The sequence below is a fragment of the Pipistrellus hanaki genome, assembly GCF_964339955.1.
Source record: "Pipistrellus hanaki genome assembly, chromosome: 11".
In the NCBI taxonomy this organism is placed as follows: domain Eukaryota; kingdom Metazoa; phylum Chordata; class Mammalia; order Chiroptera; family Vespertilionidae; genus Pipistrellus; species Pipistrellus hanaki.
The window spans coordinates 25,908,181-25,929,347 of record NC_140513.1 but is presented as its reverse complement, the minus strand read 5'-3'; the positions used below and the strand labels follow the sequence as shown (position 1 = coordinate 25,929,347).

General features: G+C 42.3%; 2 protein-coding genes across 3 annotated transcripts in view; both read left to right on the top strand.

The window, feature by feature from the left end:
- Positions 1-7,124: 7,124 nt before the first annotated feature.
- LOC311630281 (ATP synthase-coupling factor 6, mitochondrial-like) lies at positions 7,125-7,490 on the top strand (the record flags this gene model as incomplete). Its single annotated transcript, XM_084899145.1, has 1 exon — positions 7,125-7,490. The coding sequence occupies one exon, from the start codon at positions 7,125-7,127 to the stop codon at positions 7,488-7,490; it is 366 nt and encodes a 121-aa protein (XP_084755271.1).
- Positions 7,491-8,230: 740 nt separating this feature from the next.
- The window catches only part of RECK (reversion inducing cysteine rich protein with kazal motifs), a 54,935-nt gene continuing 41,998 nt past the window's right edge, over positions 8,231-21,167 (top strand). Inside the window, exons 1-2 of one of the 2 annotated variants that reach the window (XM_084898707.1) lie at positions 8,231-8,417; positions 20,678-20,736. In XM_084898707.1, the coding sequence (XP_084754833.1) occupies positions 8,318-8,417; positions 20,678-20,736 (159 nt within the window). In that variant the 5' untranslated portion in view covers positions 8,231-8,317. The remainder of the gene's footprint in view (positions 8,418-20,677; positions 20,737-21,167) is intronic. The other variant, XM_084898706.1, reaches the window with a different exon arrangement.

The following is a 21,167-nucleotide window of genomic DNA, read 5'->3' as shown; positions in this document are numbered from 1 at the left end:
GTTCTTATAATGAAAACAGCAAGAGTAAGTAGGTTGGGATGAAAGCTGATGGAAGAGTCAGAGGCTCACAGCTGGTACTGGCCACAGACTCAGGACCATCGGAATTCCCAGAGGACCCTCTGGGGACCAGAGCTGGTCCTGTCAGTTCCAAGTTACACCTGATGCTTTGTTCCCTCGAAGGTTAAGTCCAGTACCCTTTGTATTGTGGAAAGCCCGTTCACCTTTCAAATTGAATTATTAAAATAGCTGTTTCTAGCCCTCCCAAGGAAAATCAGATAGCTGTTCAAAGAGCAGCTGGGGGGGGGGGGGGAGATCAGGAGTGGGGTAGGCAGGTGGCCCAGGTCAGCACCTGAGCCACATCTCTCTAGAGGTGCCCTCAGCTTAGGCCAGGCAGCCAGAGACCTGCCTTCCAGTTCTGTCTCCAACACCATTTGCCACTGCTGAGTGCTTGGCTAGGTGTCTGAGCCTTGATTTCCTTGTCTGTAAAAATGAGATGTTATCACTCCATCCCTCTCACTGGACACTGAATGTGGAAATGCCTGGGGTAAGCCCAGAGGGGGGAAATTCATGGCTCACACGCCACAACCTGCCACTCATTGAATGGGGTTCTCCTCTGGGCTCGCTCTCCCATCCATGCTTTCCACAGCTCGTGGGCAATGGCTCCAAACTTCTAGTGCCGTTTAGGATACTATTCGAAGGAGACCTGGTGCCCGATTGTGGCTCTGCTGCTAATGCCTGCTGCAATCCTGCCATCTGGCGGACATTTCTGCAAGCTGCTGAGATCAGAGCTTCTTGAACTTGATTTCATGTGCTCATGAGTCACCTGAGGATGTTGTGGAAATGCAGATTCGCACTCAGTGAACCTGAGGTGGGACCTGAGACTCTACATCTCTCACAAATTTCCCGGCGATGCCTGTGCTGCTGCTCTGCAGGCCACAGTCTGAGCAGCAGGTCCTGGGAGACTCGGGGCCAGGGCTGAGGGACGGAAGGAAGAGGCAGGGAAGCAACTCCCGTGTGGAAGTCCCTGCTGTGGGCCAAGTCCTCAGGCTAGCCTGGTCTCTCCAATGCCAGGGCAACAGTTTGCCCTCTGACCTCACTTCTTTTATGGATCTAAGAAGAATTGTTGCTTTACCAACATGTTCATCTTTTTATTTGCTAGCAGTGGCCACTCCAAGCTTCTTACATGCTAGTCTAGAAACGATGCATTCCTATTCACATAGCTCTAACATGCACAAAAGCAAATAGATGTACAAATGTGCTCAAATGCAAAATAAGAGGCATGCATATAGCAAAGGAAGAAATACTGTCAAATTTTGCAGAAAACACTATTCTTGTGTTTCTAAAAAATTAACCAGAAAACTATTTGCAGTTATATGAGTTCAGAAAAGTGAAGGAGATATAGAAATAACTTCTCAAAAATCAATTGTGTTTCTATAGATCATCAATAGACAGAAAAAAAATAACAGGAATAACACCATATTTACACTAGTAAGTATCAAAAATTTTGGAACAACTACAATTCTAGACATGACAGATGGAGTCAATTTTAAAAAAAATTGTGTTATGTGAATATAAAGTAAGGCAGAGTGGTTGACCAGGGCTTGGAAGGAGAAATATAATAAAAATGACCTCAATTTCTACAGTGGAAGATCTCAAATTGTAACAAACAGAAGAATTCTTTAATATGCTTATTCTAAGGCTTTACCCCTCAAAACTTGTATTTTGCTATGTCTGAGGTAAGGCCAATAGGAAACCTGGGCTTAGAGACATAATTAATTAGTGCTTATAACTCCCCAGCACTCTACCGAACTACATGCCTTGCTAGTGAAGAACACTTGAACAATACAAGGCTCTTTGGAAGGTAACAATGTTAGATTCTTTCTATCAAATTTGAACTTATTACGAAGTAACAACTACTAAACTATACACCACTGTTGTTTATTAGGTTTTAATCAGTGGTATCAAAGATAACAGAAAATTCCAACCATTCAAATTTAATATGTACATGCCACATCAAAATTAATAGCATAAAGAAGGAAACACTTTTTAATAATGAGTGGGACAACAACAATATTCACTTGAATGAAGGTTTGCCTTTGATCCATACATCACACCATACATTCCCATAAACCTCAGATGAATTAGAATTAAACATAAAACATCATCATGATTTCAAAAAGCTAAAAAAGAACAGAATGGCATGTTTATTCCAGCTGTGGAAGAGAGCATGAAAGGAGGTATCAGAATTAAAACAGACATGTTTAAGCATACATTGTTAAAAAAAAAAACAAAACAAAAAACCCGCTTGAATAATATAGTCTGATGAGCAAAAATCAAGCTCTTCCCAGATGGAGGTCCCTCAAGTGTTTGATTTGAGTTTATAGATATTCTAAATAGCTTTTAATGTGTAGTAAGACAACAGACGCACACAAACTTGTTTTGATTTTTGACACTGGTTACCACCATGTGTTGTTGAAGTGATTGCCCTTTTTTCCCCTACATTTTGTTGTTGTTGTTGATTTCAGATAGAAAGAGAGAGGAAGAAAGAGAAACATCAATGATGAGAGAGAATCATTAATCGGCTGCCTCCACTGGGGATGAACTGGGAATGGAACCTTGATCTCCTGGGTCATAGGTTGAGGCTCAACCACTGAGCCACACTGGTGGAGCAAAGTGACCACCTCTTAATAGTTTCCGAATAAATATTTTCTTTTTAAAAAAAAAAATATATATATATATCTTATTGATTTTTCACAGAGGAAGAGAGAGGGATAGGGAGTTAGAAACATCAGAGAGATAAACATCAATGAGAGAGAAACATCGATCAGCTGCCTCTTGCACAATCCCCTACTGGGGACATGCCTGCAACCAAGGTACATGCCCTTGACCGGAATCGAACCTGGGACCTTTCAGTTCGCAGGCCGACGCTCTATCATCCACTGAGTCAAACCGGTTTCGGCCCGAATAAATCTTTTCATGTCATTTTCCATGCATTTATTTTATCTTCTTTAAATGTGTTTGGCTCAGTGGATAGAGCGTCGGTCTGCGGACTGAAAGGTCCCGTGTTCAATTCCGGTCAAGGGCATGTACCTTGGTTGCGCGCACATCCCCAGTAGGGGGTGTGCAAGAGGCAACTGATAGATGATTCTCTCTCATCGATGTTTCTAGCCCTCTATTCCTCTCACTTCCTCTCTGTAAAAAGTCAATAAAAATATATTAAAATTAAAAAAATGTGTCATTAGAAAAAGTGTAGTTCTGCACCGATCTTTTCTTTAATCCCAAGCCTATGCACATCTGCTTGCTTATAATTGAACCAGGCCGTACACATGTGCACTGTTCTCAATCAAGGGTCAGATGAGGCTCAGAGTCATCTGCTTGGTGCGTGTTCTCCTCATGGTGTCACAACCAATTGCACAATAACAAGTGAACATGTAACTGACCACACAATAACAATGCCACATTATGAATGTTACTTTACGGGTAAGCTTGTTTATAAAGGCCAAATTCTGTTATGTAAAAGTCCATGTGTTGCCTATAAAATTTGATGTAGTTGCATGAATATTGAGTAAACTTGTGGATATGTCAAATTTTAGTTTTACTGGAATGTGAGACACGTTTACAATGTTGTCTTCTTTTTTATATTTTATTGATTTTTTTACAGAGAGGGAGAGGGATAGAGAGTTAGAAACATCGATCAGCTGCCTCCTGCATACGGCCCACTGGGGAGTGCCAGAAACCAAGGCACATGCCCTTGACCTGAATCGAACCTGGGACCTTTCAGTCCACAGGCCGACGCTCTATCCACTGAGCCAAACTGGTTTCGGCTACAATGTCTTCTTTAATCTTCTCAAGAAGTCCAAGATAAAAATAAAGGAAAGAGAAGTCAAAAGACTTTGCCCAAGGTCACACAGCTAGTCAGTGTAGAGTGCAGTTTGGACTAAGGTGTATCTGAAGCCCGTGTTCTTTACACTATTGGTAAATTACATTGCTGCTTTCTGTCTCGTGGGAAAGCTACCTGCTTGGATTGTCTTAGTAGAGAGAAACTGGAAATAAGCTATGTCTTCATCACAAAACAGCAAGATAATCTAAAAAGATGTGCTATTTGTTCAAGCCAATTGACCATGCCTGAGGCCAGTGTCCAACTATTTGCCTCAATGGGCAATAACAGTCAATAGAGTCTCCAGATCCCATCTGCTTAGTGGCTCCCTTTACAGGAGGGGTAATGATCCAGATATTGAACCCGAGAATGCTTAGCCAAGAAGAACCTCAGTCTCCCTATTTTCTGACTTCCCCCAGGATACAGGAGCTGGCCAGCCATCATTCTGGGTGGGAGGATCTTAAGCAGCTTCCTCTTAGTTTCTCCACAGCTCAGATTTAGCCATCTTGGTAGTAGAGAAATTGTCTCTACTAACAGAGAGCCCCTCGGCTTAACTGCTTTGTTTGACTCATCCAGAGCAACTTTGTTGCCAATCTCATGAGAGTTACCTGAAAAGGAAGTCCTTTCTGATTCTACAGCTCTGAGATTTTCACGTGTTCAAGCATTCTCTTTGTGCATAAGACTTCCGGTGTCACTTCTGTGAGTCAACCAAGGTGAGCTCAACTACTGTTACCGGGAAACTTAGAATCTCTGAACAACAACTGGGCAATCCCTTATCCTTTTCTTCCTTCTTCAGCCTCTCCTTCAGAATAAATGATTTCTGAAGGGATAGGTGGATGGTCTTTCATTTGCTACTGCTATGAGTTGAATTGTGTGCTGCCCTCCCCAAATTCATACACTGAATTCCTAACCCCCAGGTCCTCAGAATGTGGCCCTATTTAGAAATATGGATTATTGTAGATGTATTTAGTTAAGATGAGTCATCCTGGAGGAGGGTGGGCCCCTAAATCAATATGACTGGTGTCCACATAAAAGCAGAAATTTGGACGGACACGTACGCACACAAGAGGATCGCACATGAACATGAAGGCAGAGATCAAGATGATATATCCACAAGTCAAGGAATGCCCAAGATTGCCAGCAACCAATGGAGCTAGGAGAGGCATGAATCCGTTATTTCCTCGCAGCTCCCAAAGGAACCGACCCTGCCAACACTTTGATCTCTGACTTCTGGTTTCAGGAACTTAGAGAGATAAATTTCAAGAACTTTGAGACATAAATTTCTGTTATTTAAGCCATCCAGATTGTGTCCCTTTGTCATGCAGCCTAGGAAGCTAATACAGGGAGCAATGGCCGAATGACCCATCTCCATGGCTTATAGCAATCAGCCCACCTATTGAATTACCTTGGGGGTCGTATCAGGCACCTATATGACCCCATTTTTCTATATAGAAACCCCCTTGTAGGCTTCGCTTATGGCATTTTCTGAGGTGCACAGAAGTAAGGAGACCAACTGTCCCATTTTGCCTGGGACTAATGAAGTTGATGGGATATAGGACTTTCAGTTTTAAAGCCAGGGCAATTCAGGGTCAAGCTGTTGTATCATAAATCAGCGAGATAGATGCCAGATGCCTTAATGAGCCAATTAATTAGGAGTCTTTATTCTCGAGGGAGTAAAGGGAATAAAGACCAGAGGGAGGTGTTTCCCAAATCTCTGAGTCCCGTCAGAGAGGAAGTATCTAGTATTTATGCCTTTTGAGCATTGTTTGCAGGTTTCACAAAGACCTCTGTGTAGGTTATTGTTACAGTTAGTTTGTAACCTCCAATACATAATGAGTTAGTATTTGGAATTATTATCAGTATTAGTCTATTTTAGGTTATTCGAGTAGATGGCTAGCTTGCAAGGTCATAAGACTTCAGGTGTCACTTCTGTGAGTCAACCAAGAGACAGTTTGGAGGTGGGACCTCCAACAGTTAAGCTTATCTTTATCTATTGTTTGTACTAAAAGTCAAAGTCATTTTACAGAACAACAGACAGTCTTAAAGTGACAGAGTTTATGACAGAGTTTCCAGAACAAGGAATTATCTAACAATAATAGAGAATTTTAAAAAGCAGTTTTTTACACAAGATGGAAATTACTATGCTTCAAAGCAAGATGTGTCAGTCATTTTACACGAGCCCTCTTTCTGCTCAGATCCTTCTAGGGCCCAGTTGGACCCAGAGCAACCATCTTAGTTCCCTCAGCTGAGCCAGGTTCCAAGAATTGGGGAATTCTGGGCAGAGAAGATACATGTTGTGAAAGGAGTGAGAGCAATTAAGAAGTCTGGAACAAGATAAGAGGTTCTGAGAGGATGATGGCAGGAGTATAGGGAGGGTGAGAAGATGATGTGGAAAAGGCTGTTTGGGTCCAATTGCTAAGAGCCTCTGACACCATGTTAAATGATCGCACGTCATTCTATCCTGTAAGAAAAAAAAGGTGGCCTCTCAGAGAGTTTGAAGCAAGAGAGTTGCCATCAGAGCAGATGCTTTAGAAAGATTATCATAACTTATTCATCTTTTCCTTTTGTAAACTTAGAGAGACAATAGGTATAAAGAGACCCAAAGACATACACACCAATTGCAATATAGGGGCTTTGTTTGGAACTTAAAAAACGGGGAAAGGAGATTATGAGACAATAAGGGAAATGTAAACACTGCATACTTAAGGATACGAAGGGATTTAACTCTGGTTATATTTTGTTGTTGTTGTTTTTAAGGGAAGGGAGATGGAAAAGATATTAATTCAGGAACTGAGAGAGGAAGACCGAGAGCTTTGCTGGCCACTGCACCCTTTCAAACATTCCCCCACGAGTAGCTGCAGGGAAGGAGAGGTAAGGGGTGAAGTGGGGTCCACCTCCAAACTGTCCCTGAAAGTCTAAACCTGACATTCAAGGCTCTCCATATCGAGATACACAAGCATTCCTCCCCCAGCCTTTTCCTGGTAGGATTAGGTACTTAACAGTACATCAGTGACACATGGAAGCCACACGTGTCAAAGAACTTAGGGGGTGTATCTGCCCGGGTCCCGTGTCAGGGGACCGTGTCTGCGGCAGCAGACCTCAGACTTTAGGGGAAACCAAGTTGTCCTGGGTGACAAGCCTTCTTTGGGTGTCTGAGCAGAAAGGATATTAAGAGGATTATGGAGGTAGGACAGTGATGGTGGCGGGGGCTCTGGCAGCTTGGGACTGAGTACAAGTCACAGTCACCATGATTCTTCAGAGGCTCTGCGGGTTCTCTTCTGTCATTCGGTCTGCAGGCTCAGTCCGTTTGAGGAGGAATATTGGTGTTACCGCAGCGGCATTTAATAAGGAGCTTGATCCGGTACAGAAACTCTTTCTGGACAAGATTGGGGAATACAAAACAAAGCGACAGTCATCTGGAGGACCTGATAATGTTGGCTCAGAGTATCAGCAAGACATGGAGAGGGAGCTTTGTAAGCTTAACCAAAAGTATGGTAAAGTAGGCAAGAATACGTTCCCAGACTTCAGATTTGAAGATCCCAAATTTGAAGTCGTGGAAAAAAACCCAGTCCTGAAGAAATGTAAAATATTTCTGGTCATGTGTCCTAGATGACTTGTATAATCTGATCAAAAGTATCAGAAGAAACACACATTTCAACAACGTCAAATGTTCTTTTTTTAAAAATATATTTTATTGATTTTTTTTTTTTTTTTTTTTTTTTTACAGAGAGGAAGGAAGAGGGATAGAGAGTTAGAAACATCAATGAGAATCATCCATCAGCTGCCTCTTGCACGCCCCCTACTGGGGATGTGCCGGCAACCAACGTACATGCCCTTGACCGGAATCAAACCCAGGACCTTTCAGTCCGCAAGCTGATGCTCTATCCACTGAGCCAAACCGGTTTCTGCTGTCAAATGTTCTTTCATTCTGATTCCAAGTAAATCATTTGGTGATTTTTGAATGTTTAAAAAAAAAAAAAAAAAAGGAGGATTCTGGAGGGTACGCGAAAAGGATAAGTTACTCTGGTTCAGCCTTGGACTTGGTCTTAGTTCTCAGGCTTTAGTTCTCCTAAAAGTGCGTGCGGTGTGGTCTTGGGCAGGTCCGTCCCTCTCTGAGCCTCAGGGACCTTATCTGCAAGCCCCGGGAGGTGGAGGAGGAGTTCCAAAGGCCCTTCGGCTCGGACTGCCCCCCGGGCGGCTGTAGGCAGGGGTCCCCGCCGCGGACGCCCGCCCCCAGCTGGGCCGCAACAAAGGGCCAGGGTCGCGGCACGCTCCCGCCCCCCGCGGGTTTCGGAAACGCCTTCAGATCGAGGGGCGGGGCTTGATCACGCCGCAGCCAATCACCGAAGGCCCAGGGCGGCTGGGCGGGGCCTCCGCGAGCAGCGGCGGCGGCCGGGCTGGGTCCGAGCATCCCGCGGCGGCGGACCTCCGGGCCGGGACATGGCGACCGTCCGCGCCTCTCCGCTCGCTGCGCTGCCGCTTCTCCTGGCCGTGGCGGGGGTCGCGGAGGTGGCGGGGGGCCTGGCCCCGGGCAGCGCGGGTGAGTGACTGACTGCCGGGGCGGCGGGCGGTCCGGGGCGGCCGCCTCAGCGCTCCAAGATGGCGCGGGCTGGGAGGTGGGGCGCGCGACCCCCCAGCCCCGGCCGCGCCCGGTGACCCCGGGCCGGAGCTCCCGGCCGGCGGGAAGGGGTGCCCTGAAGCGGGACGTGAGCGGACCGCTCTCCACCCTCGCTCTCCCCGCCCCAAAGGTCCGCTGAGCTGGGAGCAGGGACCCAGGTTCGAGGCCTTGCTCTGCCACCTCCGGCCCGGGGACTCCGGTTCGCCCCCTCATCTCCTCGCCGGGCTCGGTCGGGTCTCGGTCCCGAAAGGGCGAGATGCCTTCGCCGAGGACCGTCGCGAGGGCTGGACGGGTCTGGGAGGTGCCGCCAGCCCCCCGCCGCCCTGACCCGTTATTGTTGCTGGACCCCCGCCGGGGTGCGAAGGGCGGACCTCGGGCCCCACAGCCAAGCCTTCTGGTCCGAGGCGGCGCCGGCTCCGACTAAGGACTCTAAAAACTCAGCCCGCCGCGCTCTCTGAGGGCTGGCAGGCTCAGCAGAGTTCTGGTTTTGCTCCGGGGGAATTGAACCAAAAGGGAAGAGGAAAATGTTCGGTACTCATTGAGCCTCCTTCGCGGGGTTTGGAGTTGATGCCAACACTTGCCCTCCAGTCATTCTCTGGCTACAAAGTGAGGTGCATACAGCAGCACACACGCTGGGAATTCAAGGCGGGGGTGTCCAGAGAAGATGAAGGGCTGTGGGTGCACAGAGGGAGGGAGCTGACCTCCACCTCGGGTGGAGGAAAACGGACTGACCCTCCAACTAGGCACTGTACGTGCCAAAGTGATGGGGCAGGGCACAGCTCCCCGCGAGGGCGTACACCGAGAAAGAACAACATCGGCCCCGACGGGTTACAATGTTAAAGCTTTGTGGGGTTGTGTTGTTTTTGTTTGGTGTGTGTGTGTGTGTTTTGCAAGGAAGTCTTTAAAGAAGGGAGAGAATTATGTCAGGAACCTGGGATTAATTAGTTCATTGCGTTGGGTTTTAAATTTAGCTGTCAATTAGATGGAAATCAAAGGAGAGGGGTGGGGAGAGAAAATGCTTTGTGTTCTTGCTAAATCAGCTTATCTTTCTGGGCCTCGTTTGTCTCATTAAATTAAAGATACTGAACTAAAGCATTTCCAAAGTTATGGTCCATGGTTCATTCTCATCTCACAACTAACTGGTTCTGTGGTTGATAGTAGAGTGAAGTAGTTAAGAATACTTGAACAGGTTACTTAGCCTCAGTCTTTTTGTTCTTTAATATCCACATTTATTTGTGGATATTAAATATCCATATATATATATATATATATATATATATATATATATAAATTTTTGGTGTGGGAACTGTAGTAATACCTGAAAAGCATTTAGAATAGTAAGCACTAAGATGTTAGCTATTAAATGAGTTTGAGTAACACTGCACATTGTACCCCTTTCTTATAAATTCAAAAAGCACGTTAGAATCCCATGATTCTAGGATTTCTGTTGTAAAGAAACTTGTTTGCTGGGGGAGTGGGGAAATGAGTGCTAATGGATATGGGGTTTTCTGTTGTAAAGAAACTTGTTTGCTGGGGGAGTGGGGAAATGAGTGCTAATGGATATGGGGTTTTCTTTAGGGCAATGAAAGTGTTCTAAAGTTAAATTGTGGTGACAGTTGCCCAACTCCATGAATATATAAAAACAACTCTATTGTACACTTTAAAAGGAGGATTTTGTATTACGTGATTGTTAATATACAAAGTGAGACATTAAAAATTTAAGAGTTCATTTAAGCAACAAATGATTCAAATGGGCAGCACTAAACAGGACATGACAGGAGCTCAGGGGAAATACTCTTCATAGAGAAGAGGTGGAAGCAAAGAAAAGACATTATTTGTTTGGCAATAGTTCAAGTGGATACCTTTTTCAGGAAAGCCTAGGTGGCTGTTGGTGATTGATTGTCCTTAGGTTTCAATTCGTTAGCCTTAAGGTATTATAAGGTTAGGTTTTGGATTGCTTAGGTAGGCTATTAAGGAAAGCAGTAAAGCCACCTCAGTCTAATGGCCTTGTTTAATCAATTTATCATGATTTATATCAATCAAATTATTATCCTCCTATATAATAAAACCCTAATATGCAAATCAACCAAACAGCAGAGCAACCAGTGGAAGGACTGGTTGCTATGATGCACAATGACCACCAGGGGGAGACGCTCAACGCAGGAGCTGTCCCCAGTGGTCAATGAGCTCCCACAGGGGGAGCGCTGCTCAACCAGAAGCCAGAAGCCAGGCTGATGGTTCATGGCTGGCGAGCTCGGTGGCAGTGGCAGTGGTGGGAATGTCTCCTGCCTTCCTGGCAGTGCTAGGAGCAGTGAGCAGCTGGCAGTAAAGAGCAAGGTGGATCCTGGACTTCGAGAGGGCGCAGGCTGGGCTGAGGGACTCTCCCCCATCCTAGTGCATGAAATTCGTGCACTGGGCCTCTAGTAGAAATATAAAAACTTGTTTGCTTCTAGAACTCTTTTTTTCTTCCTAGCACCTGGGATTTCTAAAGGCCCTTCCAGCTCTAAAAGTCCATGACAGCATAGAGTTTGCATTGTTTGGCTAAGAAGAAAAATTTCAGTTTGATCTAAATGTAAGAGTTGTCCCTTGTACTAAATTCTAGGAAACATTTATTACCTGTTTCTTTACATAATGGCCATTGAGTACTACAATAGACAAAAGCTTCCTCTGTGTATCTGCAGAAAATGTGGAAAATGTTCTTCAGTCCTAAGCAAAAGTTGAGAACACAGTATTAAATTGTATTTCAGTGAAGGCTGAGCTTGTATTCCTGCTCTTTTCCCCGTTCAAGATTGGATATGCCTGTTAACTCTGGTATAAGATTTTACAAGTCTTATCTGTTCTGACACAGATTTTCATTCCTATTCTGGGGAGGGTGTGAAGGTGAGGGAGTGATATTACTCGCTCAGTGATTATCCTCTCTTGGGAAGTTTGACCACACCCTCTACATTGGAGTAACGCCACACTTCCTATTCCTGTGCATTTTCCTTCCACCCCTGCCCGCCCCCGCCACCCTTGCACCCCAACACACACTTGTAGTGTTCCCTTTGAAGGATGGGATGGGACCTTAATGTAATGGATCTGTCATGCACCTGATAATAGCTCTGTTTCTGTTTAAGATGTTTTGTTACAGAAAAAGAGGGAAATTACGGGCTAGGTTTCAATAAGTTGACATTTGAGGAATTATATAATAGTCAACCCAGAATCCTGAAAAAGAAAGTAATAAATTTTAAGTTAGAAAAAGCCAACGCCTATCTGGAGGAAAGTAATAAGAAGCAGATTTTATTTCCAAAGAAGTATCTTGGCCCACACACTGTAGAAAGAGCTAGAGTTGGTGATAGACCAGATATGACAGTTTACTCTGGTATACTTGCTAAAAGTTCCTGTCTTATATCCATAGATTTAAGCAACCTTTCATTGATCATACTTTCCACCATATGCTACTTAATGGAAGAAAGTAGAATAATGTCAAAAGGTGGTTTTATATATGTTAAAAATGTGGGTTTTAAAAGAGCAGAACAGATATGACAGGTGTTTATTCAAAATATATTTATTGAGTTCTTACTGCTTACTATATGTCAGGTACTCTTCTAGGTGTAAGATTGATGTTCTTGAGGAGCTCACACTCAAGTGTTGGAGAGAGACAATAAACAGATAAGATGATTTCTAATAGTGATAAGTATGCTGTGAAGGAAACCAGATGATAACAGAGAATTCTGTGAGTAGAGGGAGAGTGGTTCTTTACCTTGTGATGATGAGAGGTCTCTTAGAAGGTAAAAGTTCAGAACCAAGATCTGAAGGCATGAAGGTGCTGTCCTTAGGAACAGAAACCAAGGCTGCTCAGGATTAGGGGGTTATGTGGCCTCTAAGAGGGGAGCACATAGAAATCGAAGGGTAGAAAATTCAGCGCAACACAATCTCAGAGACTACTTTGGAAACTAGAAGGCTGCTAGCAATCAAGACTGCTTTTGGAGACAGTCTCTCTCTACCTGATTGGTTCTCTCTCGTCTATCTTTTGTATTTCCTACCCTCCACCAAACAGCTTCCTCTTTTAATTGTACCACCGTGAAACTTCAATTTTTCCCACCCATCTCTTTATATATATATATATATATATATATATATATATATATATATATATATATATATATTTTATTGATTTTTTTGCAGAGAGGGATAGAGAGTTAGAAACATCGATGAGAGAGAATCATCAATCAGCTGCCTCTTGCATACCCCCCACTGGGTATGTGCCCGCAACCAAGGCACATGCCCTTGACCGGAATCGAACCTGGGACCCTTCAGTCCATAGACCGACGCTCTACCACTGAGCCAAACTGGTTTCGGCCCACCCATCTCTTCTTGACCTTATAGCTGCAGAGCCCACCACCAACTGGTTGCGTACCTCTGTGTCTAAGTATATAATTGGGATCAATTTATCTTTTGATGTAGGCCCAGAGCTCATGTTTGTTAAATTATGGGTTGGTGAACATATGAAATATAGAACTAAAGTGGGAAATACAACTTTTTGTACTTTTTTTTTTTCCTGATACAAAGGCATTTTATAAGTAGAAAGATATTACTCAGTAACCAATGAGTAAAAATTTTTGAGCTGAGCACTGTGCTAAATGGGTACAAGAAGTTTACAGCTAGTCTGGGAAGACCATAAGTACAAACATCAAATGATGAGAGAAGAGTTAAGTTAAAGTTTCCAGGCCTGACTAGAATAGTAGGGCTTTAAATAACCAAGAACACAAAGTAAAAACAACAACATGGCGTGGAGTTGTTGGAAAGAAAGGCTTACTAGGTTAGGTCATCGGGAGAGGGCACTTGAGTATTTCAGGCAGAAATATTCAAGGTAAACGTAGACTTTCCTTATTAAAAAATAATGGAATGTCAGGGCAGGAAAGGTTAGAAGATTTGCAAAATTTAGAATTAGAATAGCAAGAAGCCATTATAGGCTCTTGATTAGAAGAGTAATAATATGAACAGTCTATTAAAAAATTAATCTGGCCCTAGTTAGTTTGGTTCAGTGGATAGAGCATTAGCGTGTGGACCAAAGGGTCCCGGGTTTGATTCTGCTCAAGGGCACCTACTTGGTTGCAGGCTCCTCCCTGGGCCCTTGGGGCTCACACAGGAGGCAACCAATCAATGTGTTTCTCTCACATGGTTGTTTCTCTCTGTCTTTCCATCTCTCTTCCACTCTCCCCCCCAAAAAAAAAAATCGATGAAAAAAATATCCTTGGGTGAGGATTAACAAAATAATAATCTGGCAGTAACATTGGTAATAGAATTAAATGAATATAATTGGTTTTTGCAGCAGTGCAGTATGAGGCAAACAATGGATAAGGTTATCTGTATCTTGCAAGTGATTCAGAAATAGAAAATATATATTTGTCCAGATAGATAGGTAAAGCAGCATAACAAGATGATAAGATGTTAGTAATATTGAATCCAAGTGGTTGGGTATATGGATAATCATTTTACTGTTTTTACTGTTTGGTTCTTCATTGGCTGTTGATATAGTCTCTCTCTCTATATATATATATATTAGAGGCCTAGTGCATGAAATTTCTGCACTTGGGGGGTGTTGTCCCTTAATCCAACCTGCATCCTCTCTAATCTGGGACATCCCTCTCACAATCCAGGACTGCTGGCTCCCAACTGCTTACCTGCCTTCCTTCCTGATTGCCCCTAACCCCTTTTGCCTGCCAGCCTGATCACCCCCTAACCACTCCCCTACCAGCCTGATTGATGCCTAACTGCTCCCCTGGAGCCTAATTGCCCCTAACTGCCCTCCCCTGCAGGCCTGGGTCCCTGCACAATTGCCCTTCCCTGCAGATCCGGTCGCCCCCAACTTCTCTCTGCCGGCCTGGTCACCCCTAACTGCCCTCCCCTGCAGGCTTGATCTCCCCCAACTGCCCTCCCCTGCAGGCGTGGGTCTCCCCCCAACTGCCCTTCCCTGCAGGTCTGTCGCCCCCAACTTCCCTCTGCTGGCCTGGTCACCCCTAACTGCCCTCCCCTGCAGGCTTGATTGCCCCCAACTACCCTCCCTTGCAGGCTTGGTCCCTCCCATCTGTCCTCCCCTGCTGGCCAAATTGTGGCAGCCATCTTTCATCCACCTGGGGGCAGCCATCTTGTGTGTTGGAGTGACAGTCAATTTCATATTACTCTTATTAGATAGGATATATATACATACACACTCGCACACACACAAACATGTATATTAAAGGGATAAATGCAACATTTGCAATAGTGCATTTATAAATTAAAGTTGCAGTTGTCATTTAAACCTTTTAAAAGTGTCCATTTCCAGACTGTTTTAGAAATAAAGATTTGACTAAAAGTAAGAACAAATTTTTTATTAACATGTCTTTTTTATTTAGAATGACCTTTTTCCAGTATCAGCTCAGATTTAGTTTTTTCCCATCAATAGTTTGGGATACATATGTTGTGTTTTAGTAATTTTTTAGGAAAGCATTAATTAGAGAGAATCTTTATTTTCTTTAGAAAAGAAAACAAGAATGGCTTTTCATTAAGCAAATTGAATTATAGCTTTTGAGAGGTTTCTGTGGCAAATCCTGTAATTCTATGAATATTTTAACTTCAAAAATCCTATAATTCTATGAATATTTTAGTTTAAATTAGGGTGTGTATTTATTTTTTTAAATGCTGGTTGGTCTTAGAAGTTGCATTTTTCCCTTGTGGCTGGAGCATGTGCTTCCTGCTTACTCGCCTATCTTTAGTACACATATGGCCCCACCAGCAGCCCGACCTTGATGTTCCTAATTATTGGATAATTCAGCTTGCATAGTTCTGGGGTGCACTAATACCTTCTTAAAGGCAAGATACATGGCCTTTAGTATCAGTTTTTTTAATCTTTATTAATTTTATAATTATACACTCTTGGAATTAGAATGCAAAATAAGACATTCATTCTTATGTCTTTAATGAGAATAACACTTTTAATTATGCCAATATCAATTTTTATTTTGAACTAATTTACCTTTATTCAATTCCATTTTATGAGAATAAGAGTTTTTCTTAAAGAACAAGAAATTAGCCGGAACTGGTTTGGCTCAATGGATAGAGCATCGGTTGGCTTGGGGACTGAAGGGTCCCTGGTTCAATTCCGGTAAAGGGCATGTACCTTGGTTTCGGGCATATCCCCAGTGGGGGGTGTGCAAGAGGCAGCTGGTCGATGACTCTCTCTCATCAAGGTTTCTAACTCTCTGTCTCCCTCCCTTCTTCTCTGTATAAAATCAATAAAATATATTTTAAAAAAAATTAGATTACTATCAAATACTAAACACAAATTTCTAGAATTCGTTGTCTTTTGTATAAAACAGTAGGCCTTGGAGAGTTTTTGTCGCCATAATAGTTGACTGACCCAGTTAATCCATTTAATAGCTCTAGAAAACACAAAGAACTTTAATTGCCACATTAATTGCATTTGAAATCCTTCTCCCCATTCTTAATGAAGGCACATGACTTGATGCCTATTTGTAGAAATTTATTTCTGGAAAAATATGTGTTATCAAAGATTCTAACAACTTTTTATTGTCCCAGAGGAAGAAACATGTGTACCAACATAATAATGGTTAAAGTTAAGAATAGATTGTGGAAAATGTGATGGAGCATAGGTTCCCTGGCCTGTTGGAGGGAGGGTGGCAGTTTTCTCCAGGGAGGAAATGTACTAACGGAGAGGAATGCTTGGTTGTGAGGGGGAAGGGAGTTATTGCCGGAAAACCTCAGGCTGACCTCTTTAGTCCCATTTTGTCAGAAATATCAGGCATTTAGAAAGACTAAAAGAAAATGTGTCAAAATGTTAACATAGGTTCTAGCAGGACAGTGAGAGCATAGGTCATTTTTAAAAATCCTCACCTGAGGAAATATTGATTTTAGAGAGAGAGAGGAAGCAGGGGATATGAGAGAGAAACATTGATCAGTTGTCTCCCATCTGCACTCCGACCAAGGACTGAACCAGCAACCTAAATATGTGTCCTGACTGATAATCGAACCCCCAACTTTTTGGTGTACAGGACAACGCTCCAACCAACCGAGCCACCTGGTCAGGCCTTTTCTTATTTTCTTAATGGAAGAAAAAAAAAAGAGTTATTTCAAAATTTTAACTCAGGGAAGAGGGGTCTCTCTACTATAAATTTCACCTTCACCTTTAAATAGGAAAAAATAGGCTTTTTATATTTATATTTTATATATATATATTTTGTTTTATTTTATTTTATTTTTAAGTGATGTAAGTATTGAGGATCCTGGAGTTTTTTTTGTTGTTGTTGTTTTGTGTGTGTGTGTGTTTTTTAAATATATTTTATTGATTTTTTTACAGAGAGGAAGGGAAAGAGATAGAGAGCTAGAAACATCAATGAGAGAGAAACATCGATCAGCTGCCTCCTGCACACCTCCTACCGGGGATGTGCCCGCAACCAATGTACATGCCCTTGACCAGAATCGAACCTGGGACCTTTCAGTCCACAGACCGACGCTCTACCACTGAGCCAAACCAGCTTCGGCTATATTTATATTTTAAATAAAACCTTCCATTGTTATTGAAGTTTTAATTATAACACATTTTGTGTTTCTGTTCTTTGGACCTTTGCTCTAAGGAACTTTCCCAGAAATTCCTAGGCCCAAATCAGACTCTTGTCTGCCTGTTTGCTTTTTGCTAAGCCTCTACTTATTAGGACCATATGTTATGAGTTATGTATCATTGTTCATGATCATAACTGGATTTTCTGCCCTCATGTGACCTTTGTGTTAGAGCATCGATGTTCAGTTTGGTGGCACACTGACGTGCCATAAGAATTTTTAAAATATGCAATACCTGGCTGGCCAGCATGGCTCAATGGTTGAGCATCAACCTATGAACCAGGAGGTCAGGGTTTGATTCCGGTCAAGGGCATATACCCAGGTTGTGAGCTCTATCCCCAGGAGTTGAGCATGCAGGAGGCAGTCGATCAATGATTCCCTCTCATCATTGATGTTTCTCTCTCTCCTTCTCCCTTCCTCTCTGAAAAAAAAAAAATAAATAAATAAAATTAAAGTGCAATACCTGACTATTTAGTCAGGACCCTGACCTCTTTTCCCTTAGATTGTTAAATTAAAAAATGACAACAGTTAACACAATAGTTGTCTACTGTGAATGAATCAAAATTATGCCACCCTGGCCTGTGTGGTTCAGTTGGTTGGGCATTATCCTGTGCACGGAAGGGTTGCCAGAAGGACTGCCCGTTAGATTCCTAGTCAGAGCAAATGTCTGAGTTGTGGGCTCCATTCTTCGTAGGGGGCATGCAGGAGGCAGCTGATTGATGTTTCTCTCACATTGATATTTCTCTCTCCCTCTTCCTTCCTCTCTAATAATTTTTAAATCTTTAAAAAATTGTGCCTTTTTTTCAGATCAGCAAAATATATATTTTTGGTGTGCCACAGGATTTTAATTAGTTTATGTGTGCCATTAGATGAAGAAGGTTGAAAATCACTGCTCTAGAATAGTAACATGCCCCTCCTGGTTATCTCTATAGTCAATTTATGAATTTCTCTGGGTCCATAATGCTGTTCGGCAACATTTTTCTTTTCTTTAATTTGATATTTCTCAAATTGACACTCTGAAATGTTAGTAAGTGGCATCAAAAAAGTCTGTGCTATGAGAAATCAGTCTACTTATATCCCTTTATAGGAAATTAATGATGAATATTAGCATTTTAAAGTATTCATGAAGTCCTGTAGTGAAGAATTCTCTTTATCATTCCCAAATTTATTTGTATATGGAACTTTTTCTTTTGAGGAATAGATAATAACAACTCATGAAACAGTGTTTAATAGAACACAAGTTTGAGAAACATTTATATACCTTATTTCTCTGTACTTCAGAGTGGCTGTGAAGAACAACCCCATCTCAACCCTTTTGTTTTTAGAACTATTCACTATTTCACTGAGAAAATGGAGGCTGTCAATTTCCCTCTTGATTTATGAGTGCCCTTTCATCCTTTCCTCTTGTCTAGACATTGTTCTACCATCAGACTGTCACCAGAGAGCATAATATTTATTCATTACTGTATCCCTCGTCCAAATACAACCCACATCCTTTATGCTGGGTATATAGCAACTGGGTATACAGCAATTCAATTCTGCACTGACCACCCACAGTTAGAACAAACCATACAAGTTAAAGGGCACGAGCCTCAACAAGACTGCTCTTACTTCAGACACCAGCCACACTTTGGGGGTCCTCAGGTCACCCACACTTCCGACCAGCTGGCTATAAATCCAGATTTACCATGACACCCTCAGAATGAATAATTCACTGCAATGATTTGTAGAACTCAAGGAAGTACTCTGATTATGATTACAGTTTTATTATAAAGGATACAAATCAGGAGGACCAATCAAATGAAGAAACATTCATGGCCAAATCTGGGAAGAAATGCAGAGCTTCTGTGTCCTTTCCTCATAGAATCAATGTGCATCATCCTCCTGGCACATCAGTGTCTTCACCAGCCAGGAGAGGTTCACTGAGCTTTGGTATCTAGAGATTTTATTAGGATTCCGTCACATAGATGATTAGTTGAATTATTGCCATGTGGTTGAACTCAATCTTTAGTTCCCCTATTCTGCTGGAGGTTGAGAGATCGAGTTGATATCCTGAGAATCAAAGCAACTCTCTTATCATGTGGCTGACCTTTGTGTACCTGAAGATATCCAGGTGAGACCTTGGGTCACTTCATAAACATAGCAGAGGCATTCCTATTACTCAGGAAATCCCAGGGGTTTAGAGTTTCCCTGGAACCATGGACAAAGGCCACTCTAAAAAAATGGGAAAATCTTCCCTTGATCCTGCATCCATGTATAACTACCACTCTCTTTTTGCCTTCCATTACTGCTAGACTTCTCGAGTGCTAACTTTATTTGCTGTTTATACTTCCTCATCTCTGGTTTACTTCTTAATATCATTCACTTCTACCAAGTCCACAGACAGTACACTGTGGTCACTAAGTGGCCTCGTAATTAGTAAACCCGTTTCTTTTTTTTGTCTCCAATCTAACCTGTCTGTTCTGGTGTATACCACTAGCTACTCCCTCTTCTGTGATGCCACTTTCTTGCTACCGTTCTAACTGTTCCATTTCAATCTCTGTCTTTGTTTCTTCCCATGTCTCAGATATTGTTGTTCTTTAGAATTTGATGCTGTGTTCACTTTTCACTAGAAACTCTCCATAGGCAATGTCACTAATTTCTATATACCTTCTTTATGCTGTTTCCAAATTTGGATCTTTAGACTTGGCTTTTCCTGCAATCCAGTCTTGGATTTCTGACTTTACTGGAATTTCTATCTGAATGTCCTGTAGGAACCTTAAATTTAACATGTCTAAAACAAAAGTCACTCTTTTTTTTCTTTTTAATTTACCTACATTATAAGTATAGTAATAGAATAGAGTCCACAGGCAATTGTAAGCATTGAATAAGATACTGCATAAAGCAAACTTAGTATAATTCTGGCACATGGAAAGTACACAGTACATTAGCTATTATTACATGACAGTTTCCCTATGAGACTACAAGTTTGTTTTTTTAAATATATTTTCTTGATTTTTTACAGAGAGGAATAGAGTTAGAAATATCGATGAGAGAGAAACATCGATCAGCTGCCTCTTGCACACCCTCTACTGGGGGTGTGCCCGCAACCAAGGTAACATGCCTTTGACCGGAATTGAACCTGGGACCCTTCAGTTCACAGGCCAACTCTCTATCCACTGAGCAAACCAGTTTTGGCAAGAGACTACAAGTTTTTTGAGGGCAAGAACCAACAAAGCACTGTCCTTGGCTTCTTAGGGGTGTCGAACTCAATCAGAGAAGGGGCCAAAATCTAAAATCCAGCCTAAATCGCGGGCCGAATGGTTTACTGAACAGTCATAAACTGACAATGTCATAAACTGACAGCGGAGTACAGTGATGACAGCGCGGTGCGGGCCACATTGCAAGGCCTGGCGGGCTGGATTTGGCCCGCGGGCCTTGTGTTTGACACATGTGTGCTAGATACACAGTAAAGTTTTGTTGAATTAAAATGAATAATAGTAACGGATTGAATAAATTGTTTGTTGTAACCATTCAATTTAACTTAAATATCTTGTTTATTTAAAGTGGGCAACTTTGGGTATTTATTTTTTTCTTCCTAGGTGCATTGTGTTGTGATCATTCCAAGGATAACCAAATGTGCCATGATGTTTGTGAACAGGTAAGTTTACATAATAATTCTAGAGGGTATTAGTTATGTAATTATTTATAGTTACATAACTGAATGCAATGCATGTTCCTGGATTGGATCCTGGAATTAAAAGAACATTATTGGGATAAATTTGTAAAATTTGAACACAGACTGTAATAATATTGGATCAGTGCTTGCTCTGATCCTGAATTTGGTGATTGTATTGTGGCCAGGTAGGATGGTGTCCTTGTTCTTAAGGGATACATGCTGGAATTTAGGAATGAATAATGTGTCTGCAATGAATTCTAAAATGTTTTATCAAAATAATAGCAATAATAATATGTGTTTATGCAGAAAGTTAAACCATATGTTGCAAAATAGTGGGCCAGTCTAGATGAAGACTGGATGTTCACTGTACCACTTTTGAAACTTTTCTGTAGGTTTTAATTTTTCTTGTTGAG